We start from the raw sequence: 13,786 nt of genomic DNA, 5'->3' as shown, positions 1-13,786 counted from the left end.
GAGAGAAACTGCAGCTGGCTGTGTTGCTGATACAGCAGTACTGTCTAAAAAAGTTTGCCAAAATGCATTTATGAAACCAGTTTTTGCTCCCAGTTCTCCTAACAAGTTTAATGGCAAAGCAGCCTCTTCACGCGACCACCAACTCTCAGATGATATAACCCTCTTTCAGGAGGTGTAGGTAGAACTGCTTGATTCACCACAGATGTTTGTGCCCTACGAATCACATGGTCTCAGCGCATGATATGCAACCGTGATATTTTATGTATTCTTCCTGCAAACTCTGGACAGTGACTGTTCAAAGAGCAATTAAACGCTGGAACATGTAAGCAGAAACGTCCAGTTGATCCAAGGCAGTGGATGGTCTGGTGTGAGAATAATGCAAACTCTCCTTAAAGGGACAGTGGACACGAACAGACTCTGCAACTGTTAAGACTTTTAACTCTCCTGTCACCTCAGCAGCATACAGCATGAAAGTCTCTAGTCTGGCCATTAATTTCACAGAACTAGCTTTCCTATGGAAACTTCGCAAATATAATTGAAGACAAAAGGGAGATGTTTCTGTAGTTGGCTCCTGTCAAAGGAGGACACACTAAGACAGGATCGAGACTCAAACTTTGTATGCTTTATTATTTCTTTTTCAACGGCCCCTGCCCTCTTCTAAAAAGTACAGTGGTACCTCTGGTTACATACGCTTCAGGTTACATACGCTTCAGGTTACAGACTCCGCTAACCCAGAAATAGTGCTTCAGGTTAAGAACTTTGCTTCAGGATAAGAACAGAAATTGTGCTCTGGCGGCGCGGCGGCAGCAGGAGGCCCCATTAGCTAAAGTGGTGCTTCAGGTTAAGAACAGTTTCAGGTTAAGAACGGACCTCCGGAACAAATTAAGTACTTAACCCGAGGTACCACTGTATGCAGATGTTACAAGCCTCACTAATGAATGCACATGGGGTGTGTGGCAATAGTTGTGAGATTAAGCCTATCGGCCAGGGGTGTACTGCCATTTGCCAGTACCTGGGGCAGATATGCTCCGCATGCGCACCAGCCAGAGGTGGAGTGCACTCATCCAGCACTCACTGCCAACGATGCTGGGCAAGTGCTGGAGGGTGCTCTTTAAGCTCTGCTCCACAGCTCCCATCCCTGCTAGGCAAGCACTCATGCGCTGGGCGGGGGGCAGAGGGTGCGTGATGGGGATCTCTGCAGGTGGTGTCAGTTTCGTGCACGCCCCAGATTGTGTGCCCGGGAAAACGGCCCCCTCTCCCCCACACTACGCCACTGCTACCGGCCTACCAGTGGGATGATCTTTCTTCCCATGGGGGCCACATTATGTGAGCCTTGTGTTCACACACCTTTGGCTCATGTTAAAGATTCAGCAGCCTATTAAACGATTGCAATTATGCTCGTATTAGCTTTTTTTAAAACACAAATTTTGTTATCCTGCTTGTAACGTAACTAGGGAAGCAGCTATATGGGGTTGGCTATGGAAGGCCCACCCTGACTACTTGAAAACTGTATTTACCCACACTTCTGATGTCAGTTTTCACTAGACAATGCCCGGAAAAAATAAGCACGCCTCCACATCTATAAATGCTAAAAGTGGGCTTTACCATTCCTGCAAAGACCCCACCACCGCCACCAATGAAATTCATAGGAATTGGTGTTCTGCACCTAATACCAAATCCCATTCTTTCTAGGGAATCGTAGAATACACACACCTCCTCCCCCTCTGCTCATCAAACATCTGAGGATGAAGGTCCACTTTAAAATAAAAACAATCTTTTATTTTCCTTAGATACAAAGCCGGCGGAAAAAGATACTTGATCTGTATGCCAACGTATGCAGCGTTGCAGAAGGTGAGTGAAAAGAAAACACATTAATTTATAGCCACATTATTTGCTACATAGCTTCAAGATGGCTAATATGTGACAGGCAATAGATTCAGATAAACCCAACTCTGGAGCTGAGGTAGTTTTGGAAGCAATCTGTCTGAACAGCAGAATAAAATATCACCCAGTGCTATAGTTAAGACTAGTGCTTTAGACTGAATACCTATACACTTTTACCTGTGAGAAATCCCACTCAAGTCAATCAAGCTTTGAAAAGACGTATGTAGGTCCCACTGCATGACAAAAAGCGTTGCTCGATTACTACTTTTTTTCTTTTAAAGCCCACTTTGATTGCAAGATTCTTTAAGAACACAAGCCATAGCAAGATATTTATGGTCTGTGAGAATAAACTTACAGCCACATAAGCATTTTTCTCTCCAGAAGCATTTGCATCTGTTCCACCCCCACCCCTGCCTTTCCGTTTTACCTCAGAAGATGTGTTTGGAAAATTCTCTTGTTTTTGACCTCAGGATAAGATGGGGAAAGTGGTAGGCCTCACCAGGAATTTCACCCTTTCCTTGAAATATGTGTTGGCCCTGAGGTGACAATAATTTTTTTTTTTAAAGTTCTCTTTGTTGGGGGTTCCAGTTCTCATCAATGGACACTTTTTGCTTTTAATGAAAACTGGAAGTTTCAACCTCTTCTGTAGGCAGTGCCAGATTTACGTATAAGCTAAACAAGCTATAGCTTAGGGCCCCACTCTCTTTGGGGCCCCGCAAAAAATTAAAGGAAAAAACTATTAATTGTATTTCAGTTCAACAATTATTTTGATAAAATACATATTTTGTTATGCGCAAATGGCTTTAGATACCTATTAGATCCATGAATTACCATATAGCATATATTCAACACAAAAAACAGCGACAATTTGTTGTTGACAAACGACAGCTGGACATATAAAGGGCCCCATTACCTTCTGTAGTTTAGGGCCTCATCAAACCTAAATCTGGCCCAGCCTGTAGACATAAGACCTCCCAATAATTTTTTTCAGTCTCACATGAAGGTTGGCTGTCAGCTTATGCCAGGAAGATGGGGAAAGGAAACAGCAGCAAAACAAGGAAGGGGAATGTTCTGGATTAATTGATCTCTACAATTCTATGATCCGATGAAAAGCATTGCGAGTACACGTTAATGCTAATAAAGTAATATTTTGAATACGGAGAACCTATAGCCCTCTAAATGTTGTTGGGCTACAACTCCCATCATCTCTGACCGTGGGCCAAGCTGGCTGGGGCTGATGGAAGTTGGAGTCCATCACCTTCTGGAAGGCCACAAGTTCCTCAGCCCCGCCCGGAAGAGGCACTACAGGTCAAACATGGAGAAGAGAGCTCAGAAAACGTGACCCTCTAAACTTTCTTTTTAGGCCTCAGTCCCACAGAGCTCCCGTTCGATTGTCTGGAGAAGACCAGCAGGATGCTCAGCTCCACGTACAACACCGAAAAAGCCATTGTGAAGACCTGGCGCCACCTCGCCGAGAGCTTTGGACTGAAGCGTGACGAAATAGGTGGCATGACCGACGGCATGCAGCTCTTTGACCGCATCAGCACAGCAGGCTACAGCATTCCAGAACTGCTAACAAAACTAGTGCAGATTGAGAGGCTAGATGCCGTGGAGTCCCTTTGCGCGGATATCTTGGAGTGGGCCCAAGTGATACCTAAACCAGATCCGGTGGTGGCCTCGTGACATGTGTTTCAGTCGCCTTCATTTCAAAACAATTTATGTGGATACGGATTCCAAGAGCAATGGAACTCATTATGGAATGGAATCTGAAAAAGCATGGACGGCCTTCAGATCTCAGTAGCATTTTCCGTTGTTCCAAGTATAAAACGAGCCAAGGATTGTTACTGGTTCATCATAACAGAAATGAAAGAAGCACAAGCTGAAGACTTCTTGAATGAGGCTGACTTGGCCTGTGAAGAGGATATTGCTGTTCACTTCAGACTCCTTTTACAAGCAGAGATACAGATCAGCCTGCCAGTATCATTGCAGGCTCTGAAGAAATCTGATGTAATCGCTATGGTTTAATTTTGTCTCAGTCTTCCACAATTAGTAACTACTATCAGATATAGTGTTGCCTGATACAGATAATGCGAATGTCAGTTCTATTACATCTAGCGTTTAACCAAATGTCAGTTTCCTCTCAAATAACATTAAGGATTAACCAATTTATTTATTTATTTTTAAAAAATCACATGTGTGAGACTTTATTGACGTAAATTAGTAGGATTATGTGTGTTGAAATTAGACCAAGTAGATGGCAATAGTCCAGTTAATTCAAAATTTCAGCGTATGCTGAAGTCTTAGCGCATGTGGTCCACACAGACATTTCAGAAATATTGTCACATATACTAATGGAAATATATGCCAATTATAAAATTAGCAGAATTTATTTATGAATATGCTCATACACATACATTAAGTACAAATATTATTTCAACCATCTTTTATGCTACAGAAGGAAAAAAATAGACCTAAGCATAGAAGTATATGGTGACATTTATTCTATCTTCAACTAGATCACAACCGAGGTAGGAAATATTAATGCCTCAGTCAATGCTGTTCATTTATTTGTTCAAGTCATCTTTAGATTTAATGAAATTCTTTACCATCGCAACCCGTTTAGAGAGGGTATTTTGAAATGCTACTTCTGTAGTGGCTACAACCGTTATGATTTCAAGGCACTGGCTAATCAGATCGATACTGATGGACAGGTTTCTCTGGTTCATTTTCATGGTTTGTCATTACAAGAATGAGTCTGTGTGAGCCCCATTGCTTCTGCTCCCCCTCCCCTGCCCAAGGCATGAAGAGACTGAAATCTCTTGCTTTTGAACTAACCACAGTTCATTGTTCTGCCTGAACTCTGGGACTTATTGTTCATTCTAATCTCGATGAATACAAACCAGAATATCAAACTCTGATTTGGTGCTGGTTTGTTTTAATGACCTGTGTACCTTGAATTCAGATAGATGTAGCAATGAACTTTGGTTACTCTAAAAATAGGTGATTTATCTCTTTCTGCAATTGGAGAAAGGAGAAGAAGATGGAATAGGGAGCACATGATGAGCCACTGTTTGTCATTGAAGTGGGTCAACATGTTTGCTGTTACCAGAATTTCCCAGTATGTGTCAATGTGCAGGGGAATTTTGAACATGTATTTGAGTGTGCCCTCAGTTCATATGGGGCAATAGCGAGATCCAACAGTGTGACCAGTGCTCAACATGAACTAAAAGCATTGGAGAATGTATTTCAGAATCCTTTGGGATTCTATTGCAGATGTCTGAAGCTTCTCAGAAGAGGTCAGTGTGAACCGTATTAATGTGATAATTAAATAACTACTTACAAAAGTTAGGGTGAGGTGTGGTCTCACCATTTAAATTACCCCATTCAATGTAATAGATGTTTAAAATAAGCAATATGGTTTTTTCCTCTCATTTGAAAAGTAGAAAAGAAACAACACATTTCTAAATATCAATACATTTTTTTTTAAACGGCTTTATGAAATGATCACAAGAACTACCTAATGTTGCTGGCAGACTGTCCATGAGCAGGTAGTTTGGCCTAGAGCTCAGATGAGGGCTATCTCCTCTCAAGGAAATCCTTACTTTTCTTGGCATGGGGCTCCTCGTGAACTCATAATTACAGAGTCCAGGAGCCAGGGGCAGTTTAATTAGCAAGTTTATTAATTTATCGTTCAGTTCTCCACAAAGTGCTGTGTTGACAGATTTCAGTAAGTTATTATTATTATTAAAGGAAACACCATGTCTTAAAAAGCAATGTTTTTTTAATTACAAGTTGCATGACTGAGCAAAAGCGATATAAAACGATAACTCATATTCTTTAAAATTGTAACCAGCCCTGCCCCCTGCCTCTTCAGCTGCAAACAAATGGCAGTCGAAAGACTCCACTCTAATGGGTTCAATGTGATGAATATTTAATATTGTCATTTAGTTTTCCCATGTGTGGTACCCAATTTGTTAGCCTGTGAGCTTTGGATTTCTAACTATATTTTACTATCTCCAAAATGTCCTTTCCCCTCTGAATAATGATGAAGAATACCTTGTGTAATTAATTTGCAAATGCATACTTTGATTATAGTTCATTCCTTCCTGCCCAGTGCAGCTCCCTGTAACTTTTAGACATTCTACCACATAAAGAGAAGCCGCACTGACCCACAACTATCAGCTTGAGTCAGTAGCTCTGAAACGATGCAACATGGTCTAGATCAGACATCTGTAATAGAATCCTAAAGGATTCTGAAATACATTCTCCAGTGCTGTCTTAGTTCATGTTGAGCACTGGTCAGACTGTTGGATCTCGCCATTTCCCCATGTTTTTGGACTACAGTTCCCATCATCCCTGACTAGCTAGCTAGAGTCCTGCTAGCTAGGGATGATGGGAGTTCTAGTCCAAAAACAGCTGGGGACCCAAGTTAAGGAAACCCTGGTCTGGAGTCTAGTGCACAGGTTTAGCTTTCAATTGTAAAGCTCAGAGGAACGCTATTATTTTACAACTTAGAAAGGTAGTCTTGCTTTGGTTATTCTTCCACCTACTTCACAAAAAAGTACAGTAATTATTTCCCACCTCCCTCAAAGCTTTGGGAACAATAGGGCCTTGTGCAGTCCCAGCGTGAACACAGGCCTGGTTCAGATTATTTCATTTTGCATACAAAAATTGTTTTCTTGTATTAAACCCCTAAATAAAAGAGTTGGGGGGAAACGAAGACAAATTCTGCACTTCTGCCAAAATGTTTCTATTGTAGCAATTTTGTATATATAACTTATTATTGTTGTACATTATGCAAAAAATAAATAAGGTATTAAGATAAAGCAATGCTACATGTGTGGCGATAATTTTTTTAAAAAAAGGTTATACAGTTTACTTTTTATATTCACATCGCTTCTCACCTTCTCCTCCAGGACTATTAACCAGTTTCAAACTCCTATATTTTAAGGACCAGGATCCAAAGTTAATTAAGGCACGCCCAGAGACTGTGCACTAGTCCCATGGGGTGGTGTTTCTTCTTCTTTTTTAACTAACTTAACCTAAACTTTCCCTCTTGAACAGCAAATCCTTCTAAAATCCACCAGAGAAGTGCTCTGAGGGCCTTCCTCTCTGCAGAAATACACCACCTCAGAGCAGTATTCTGTTTCCTCCTTTCTTTCATCACTGCAACATGGGCAGCTATATTGTTGCTAACCAATGCTGACGGCCCTTCCCATTTTTAATTTTGTTCATGTTTTTCATGATTCTTAGTGCTGGATCTATTTACCACATGAACATAATAAAACAGGCCGACAATGTTCTGTTGCCCCCAATGTTGCTGCCCTGAATCCTGGATGAAGATTTGTACTGCCAGTAACAGTATCCAGGCATTGGGTACCAGTTTACTTAAGCAAACTTAAGGGTTTGCTTCTAGGGGGTCAGAAGCACAACAGCAGACCGACAACCTCCACTTATAAACATTTTACATGTGCGTAAAACACATCATGCCGCTTAAGCCATCGCTATTATCAGGCAGGGCTCCCTCCATTCCTTCTGTTCTGCGAAGGAAGCCATTCCAAAAGAATTGAGGAGCTTTGGGCTCATGCAAAGTGACTTAAATGCCTCCATAGGTCCTCTAATCCCTCCTTATAGACCTCATTTGTCTAAAAGAAGGGGGAAATGTTCACATATTTTCTGGGCCACACCGAAAGCGAGGTACACCTCCCTATACAGACAAGAGGTATACTATTCACATCTTACCAGGCACCAGACTTTTCAACAGATTAATCTAATTCTTTGTCATTGTTCTGTTCCTGGGAGGTGATTTTAAAGGAAAAGCACCAATTAAATAAACTCCCATTCTGCCAGCCGGTAAGTTGCCATGCTTACATCATAAAGAGAGCGGGTTATCTTATTAACGAAATAACCTGTGGGAAAGGTGCCCACTTCCTTTGCGGCTGTCTCCGCTTGAGAGAAGTGGATCTTCCCATTATGTATTTATCTCTAATCACCAAACTCCTGTGAAATGAGGAGGATGTTTAATGAGCCTTTGTTGGCTCGAAACAAACTAACTTTTCTTTGAATATATTCCATACAGCCTTCTAAATCTCTCCTCGGGAACAAAATAGCTTCCCACCCCCCTGCTCCCATCCAGTTGATTTTTATCTTAGCCCACACACAGTGGGACTGGGATACATATTTCTGAGACATCGAATTCTAAATCCAGGCACATCTGCTCCTACTGGATTTAACTTAACCCAAAGAAAGTTCCTAAAAAGAACATTATTCATGCCTCAGATGTTTCCCTCAAGAAACAGTAGAAGGCATGTGTCTTCTACTAACATAACATGAAGCTTACATGTTAAATGTTTTCTTGAACGATAAATCTACTTTTAATCTGAATAACATGTTATCCAGACATACTTGTACTGAAGCCCTGAAGAAGCTAGTAGAGTGTTACCTTGGTTTAAGAACAGCTTAGTTTATGAACCACTTGGATTAAGAACACTGCTAACCCAGAAGTAGGTGTTTTGGTTTGTGAACTTTGCCTTGGAATAAGAACATGTTTCGCTGCCTGTTGAGTGTGTTCCATTTGTCAATTGAATCCCCTCGCTGCTATGGGAAAGCACGCCTCGGTTTAAGAATGCTTTGGTTTAAGAACAGACTTCCAGAACAGATTAAGTTCGTAAACCAAGGCACCACTGTATATGTCCAAAATTGTGAACTCTGGCAACTATCAGTTGTCATTTTTGTGCCTTTGACGCCCAGAGCTGCAATCCTAACTCCACATATCTGGAAGTAATCCTACTGAATCCAACAGGACTTACTTATGAGTAGGCATGGTTTGGATAGCACTGTGATGTTTTAATGGGAACCGAAATCAGAGATGAGACACTAACAGTATGTTACACGTATTTCCCAGTTCCTGAATTGGCCCTCTTTAGTTTTCTGGGCACAAATCAGGTATTGGCTTGGACCAATAAAGATCCAAGGCTGAGATTCAAAGTGTCAGAATTAATGGATGTTCCCATAATAAAACTGGCATTCTAAGTACCTCCATTATGAACAGTAGGCAAGGAGGCAAACTGTCTTCTGCATGTGATAACTGGAGATTTTTTGTGGGGGGTGGGGGGTGGGTCTCACAGGGTAGCCTGATCCTCCAAGCACAGTTCACTACACAAAGAAAATGAGGTGTTAAGTAAAAGGGCTCCAGCCCAGCTTGCTCCTTAATATATTCACATTCTATGCATAGAGAAAAGTATTCAGTCCTGTGAGCTCTGCAGCTGTAGCCTGAAATGCTGCTGTCCAGAGAACAGCAAATGGTTCTCTCATCTCGCTGCCACAAATTTGGAGGAAAAACTATCAGCATGCTCCACGTAACTCACCAAAATGTTAGAAACTACCTGCCCAGGCAGACACTGAATAGAAGATGAAAGGATCTGCATGAGATCGTCAGTTTCCTGAACAAATCAAATCCTAAGGGTGAAAAAGCCTGCTCAGCTTATAAAGGCTACACTTGTGACAGCTATGAATTACTGAGTTTTGCTCACAGCTCTTCTTTAATTTGATCTGATAAATTAAACCATACAGAACAGTGACATCCATTGTGAATGAAAGTTCTAAAAGGGGAGGGGGGCTACTATAGCCAAGGGCATTTCTTAAGTTTCAGTTAAATGCATCTGCTAAAACGTTTTCCATTAATTTATTGTTAAAAACACACACACCACAGAATGCATTTAAGTAAAACTAAAGCATACCTAAAAGAGGAATTGCTATGAAACTATGAAAGGACATATCTGAAGGCTGGTGATTCTTCCTGTACAGGTTCCAGAATGAGCAGTGCTCTCGAGCAAACTCTTCAAATCCCCTGATGACAAAATTTATTGACTTTTAAAATATATATATATTCAAAATTTTCAACATAACATAAATTAAAACTAATTAATTCTGGACTCCCACACCCACCCAGTTTCCAATGTCTTCCCTTTGTTTCCTTACACAAGATGTGTAAGGAGACAAAATACATTGACCTAAATAACATACCTGCAAAATCTGATTGGGGGGGGGGGGATTGAATTCCGATTTACAAAAAAACAAAACTTTTTTTTAAAGTAAACTATTTTATTGAAGGTATATTTTTATACCTACTGTATATATTTTAGAGGATAGCATAACTACAAATATGGATGAAATATCTTTTAACGTAGAAAGTGTATCTCAGTGCCACAACCACCTATTCATAACCCGGAGAGGCCATATTTTGCTGCGACTCAACGCCAGATCCTGTACAGCGCCAGGTTTTCGGAAGGCTTTGGGAAATATATTCTTGGAAGGAGCCCTTCACATGTGGCCTCCCTCCTCCCTCCTTGTCGTAACTCATTTCATTTCCCAGAGAGAGAAAATCATACAATGGTTTCTGTTTCCCCTCAGTGTCCCTACTTGCTGAGAGCCAGTGTGGTGTAGTGGTTAAGAGCGGTGGACTCGTAATCTGGTGAACCGGGTTCGCGTCTCCGCTCCTCCACATGCAGCTGCTGGGTGACCTTGGGCCAGTCACACTTCTCTGAAGTCTCTCAGCCCCACTCACCTCACAGAGTGTTTGTTGTGGGGGAGGAAGGGAAAGGAGAATGTTAGCCGCTTTGAGACTCCTTAGGGTAGTGATAAAGCGGGATATCAAATCCAAACTCCTCCTCCTCTTCTTCTCTTCCTCGCTTGAAGAGAGCAGGTGGCTATGCAGCGACAGCAAGGTGGCCACGAGGCTCCATGAATTGTCACTGGGTTGCATAATGAGGCATGGACCTCAGCCGGTGCCCAATGATGCCAATCTCTGGTGCCCTCATGCTATACCACAGGGATGTGAAACCTGTGACCCTCCTGATATTACTGGACTACAGCTGGACCATTAAGCCACGCTAGCTGGAATTGAAGGGAGTTGTACACCCACCCTTGATGTAGTTTTAGAAATACTGTTACAGGCTTGCTTAAAAATAAAATAAAAATATATCCCATTCATTTGGGAATCAAAGAAACTTCTGTTCAGGACACAACCACAAGTGGTCCTGCAGCAACTTGTTCTGAGCAGGACACCAGTTCCTTCTTATCAGATGCCCTTGCTGCTCCTTTTGAAGCAGTGCCATTAATGATCAGCAAGCACTTTAAAGCACTGAAACACAATCCAGAAAACAAGAGCACATAAAAGCCTTTTTGTGTGTGTTTTTTTTACATCATCTGCTCTTGTTTTCACCTGCACCACCACTCTCAAACAGGAAACGAAATTGCAAGGGACGAAAACTGCGTTTCAAAGACTGCCACCTTACTCTTAAACATTGGCTAATGCCTGCAACGTTAAGGGAAACATGGGTGCAATGCTACCGCAATTTATTTCATATTTCATGGAACTTATATACTTGCCCTGAACCCCTGGCCTACCTGGCGGCGAGTCAGTAAGTCAAGTCCCAGGTTCAAAGTCCAGGGTCAATCCAAGTAAGCAAAGTCTGAAGTCCGGCAGTCAGGATACAGTTCAGAGTCAAATCCAAAACACAGTCCCATAGAAGTTCAAGATTATCCAAGCCAAAGTTGATCAAGATGGGCAGTTGAGCAGACATAGCCCCTCAGCTCTGCTTCCCTTTTGTGCTCTGCATGCTGATTGCAGTATCTGGGCTTAATGAGGTATATGACCCTCACCTGTCCTGAGCCTCCTTCAGCTGAAGAATCTTCTCCCAGAGCTAGCGAGCCCCACCTGGCCAGCTAAGGAGCTGGGCTGTGGGACCTTGCCTGCCTCAGCTTCCTAGAGCTCCCCTACCACTCCTCCCTATGCCTCAGAGCCCACTGTTTTTATCGAGACAGGGGTCCCTCTGGCTCAGGGTCCTGCTGCTCTGATTCCTGTGCACTCACCCCCAACTCCCTTGCCATCCTCTGTCACTCTGTACTTCCTTCCCCATCCCGATTGTCCCAGTGTGTCCCGGCTATCCTCTTCCTCTTCCTCCTCTCCATCGTCCTGCCAGTTCATGACATTGCTGCTTGATTGTAAGAACAAAACTTCAATGCAGTTTACAAAACGCAGCTGTAGATTTGCCACCTGCTAAGTGTTCAGAAACACTTAAACTAAGTGTTCATAAGTGTTCATTTTTCCTTTTGTTGTCTGGGCAATATGGCACTGCCATAGAGAAAGCAAATTGGATGTTCTAGGACATGGTGCCACCTTAAAGACCTTTGCCCAGAACAAGGTAGTATTGAAATGGGTCAGCAGCAAGACGGGGAGGAGCTGGAACCAAGAGAAGTGAAGATGCCAGACAGGACCTCTTACCTCTCAGATCACCACTCCATCAAACTGAGAGGCAAAGGAACAGAGCTTAAGTCTCTCTCTTTCAACCCCATGTGACAAATTGTTCAGGCACTTGTCTAATTTAGTCATCGTATACATATAAGAGCTATTTCTCCACTTCTCTCACATTCCACCATACTGGAGACAACAAACTGGAAAGAGTAAAGGATCTACACCAGTGTTTCCCAAACTTGGGTCTACAGCTGGTTTTGGACTACAATTCCCATCATCTCTGACTACACGTCCTGCTAGCTAGGGATGATGGGAGTTGTAGTCCAACAAACAGCTGGTGACCCAAGTTTGGGAAACCCTGATCTATAGAGGGAATAGAGTTGCCACCCCTTCCCTACAATGTTTTTTCTTTCTTGTGTTGGTTTCACGAGTTTACCAAATCCAGTATAGGTGGTTCTCTTTTCTTTTGTGGGCGGTAAAAGGTAAAGGTAAAGGGACCCATGACCATTAGGCCCAGTCATGACCGACTCTGGGGTTGCGGCACTCATCTCACTTTACTGGCCGAGGGAGCTGGCGTACAGCGTCCGGGTCATGTGGCCAGCATGACTAAGCCACTTCTGGCGAACCAGAGCAGTGCACGGAAACGCCGTTTACCTTCCTGCCGGAGTGGTACCAATTTATCTACTTGCACTTTGACGTGCTTTCGAACTGCTAGGTTGGCAGGATTTGTGGGAGGTACATTAATGCAAATTACAAAGCTTACTGGCCTGCTTCAATAACTCCCTTTGCCTGCTACTGCTGGCCTCAAGTGTTCTCCCCAACCAGCACTGCTGTGTATTGGTGGGTATTTCTTCCCTGGGCAGAAACAGGGGGATGGAGAGGGTGGAAGCTAGGGATAAAGAAAGGGAAGGAAATGGAAGCGGGGAGTCCACTACCCCATTTATCAAATTAACATGTGCTTCTATAAAAGCTAACATTTGGTTCCCTTTCTTCAAATTACAACTTGCCTTTATGTGCACGCAAATGAGAATTGTATGTAACAGGCATGCACAGTAGGCAAAGTCATAAACATGTGGTAAAAAGCCACCCGTGCTACAGCTTTTCAACCAAGTATTTTAAACACAAATATAGGCAAACTCCAGCCACAGAACTGCGTGGAACTGTTGCTCTTTGTTGCAAGCTGTATGTTTGCAATATAGGAAAATCATGCCTGCGCACCTCTGCTTTAGACCGTGGGTGGCGTAATTAACTTGTGCTCATAATGAAGGCCACCAGTCTCATAAAATGTAAGGGAATGGAAACATTTAGCTGTGAGCACACAAAGTAATTGTTACCCACAAGTTACCCACAAGCTCTTAACGTGGAAAACCGAAGCACTTGAATAAGCAAACGCCTCCTTGTTTTCCACCTAAAGGTAACAATCCCATAAAGGCCTCTGCAGAGTGGCTGGACCTATTGAGTTGATAGCAAACGACAACTTTTTTTGCAACGGGAAGATGGCAGTGATCCAGCCTTGCTTTAGTGACATGCCAGGGTAAAGGTCCTTCCTTGCATTTCCCCAGACCAGTTTGCCAGCTAAGCACGGCCCAACAGAACTGTCAAAAGGAGTGAAACCAGCTGACCAGTGACACAAGGGCAGGCAGCAAG

The 13,786-nt window shown here is 42.7% G+C and overlaps 1 protein-coding gene across 1 annotated transcript in view; it reads left to right on the top strand.

Annotated features, from left to right (window-relative positions):
• Positions 1–4,063, top strand: part of EDAR (ectodysplasin A receptor) — a 75,104-nt gene extending 71,041 nt beyond the window's left edge. The window contains exons 11-12 of the mRNA XM_053384303.1: positions 1,791–1,851; positions 3,248–4,063. Coding sequence (XP_053240278.1) covers positions 1,791–1,851; positions 3,248–3,567 — 381 coding nt within the window. The 3' untranslated portion in view covers positions 3,568–4,063. The remainder of the gene's footprint in view (positions 1–1,790; positions 1,852–3,247) is intronic.
• Positions 4,064–13,786: the final 9,723 nt, after the last annotated feature.

Source organism: Podarcis raffonei, chromosome 4 (assembly GCF_027172205.1).
Source record: "Podarcis raffonei isolate rPodRaf1 chromosome 4, rPodRaf1.pri, whole genome shotgun sequence".
Classification (NCBI taxonomy): domain Eukaryota; kingdom Metazoa; phylum Chordata; class Lepidosauria; order Squamata; family Lacertidae; genus Podarcis; species Podarcis raffonei.
This window is presented reverse-complemented; position numbering and strand designations above follow the sequence as displayed.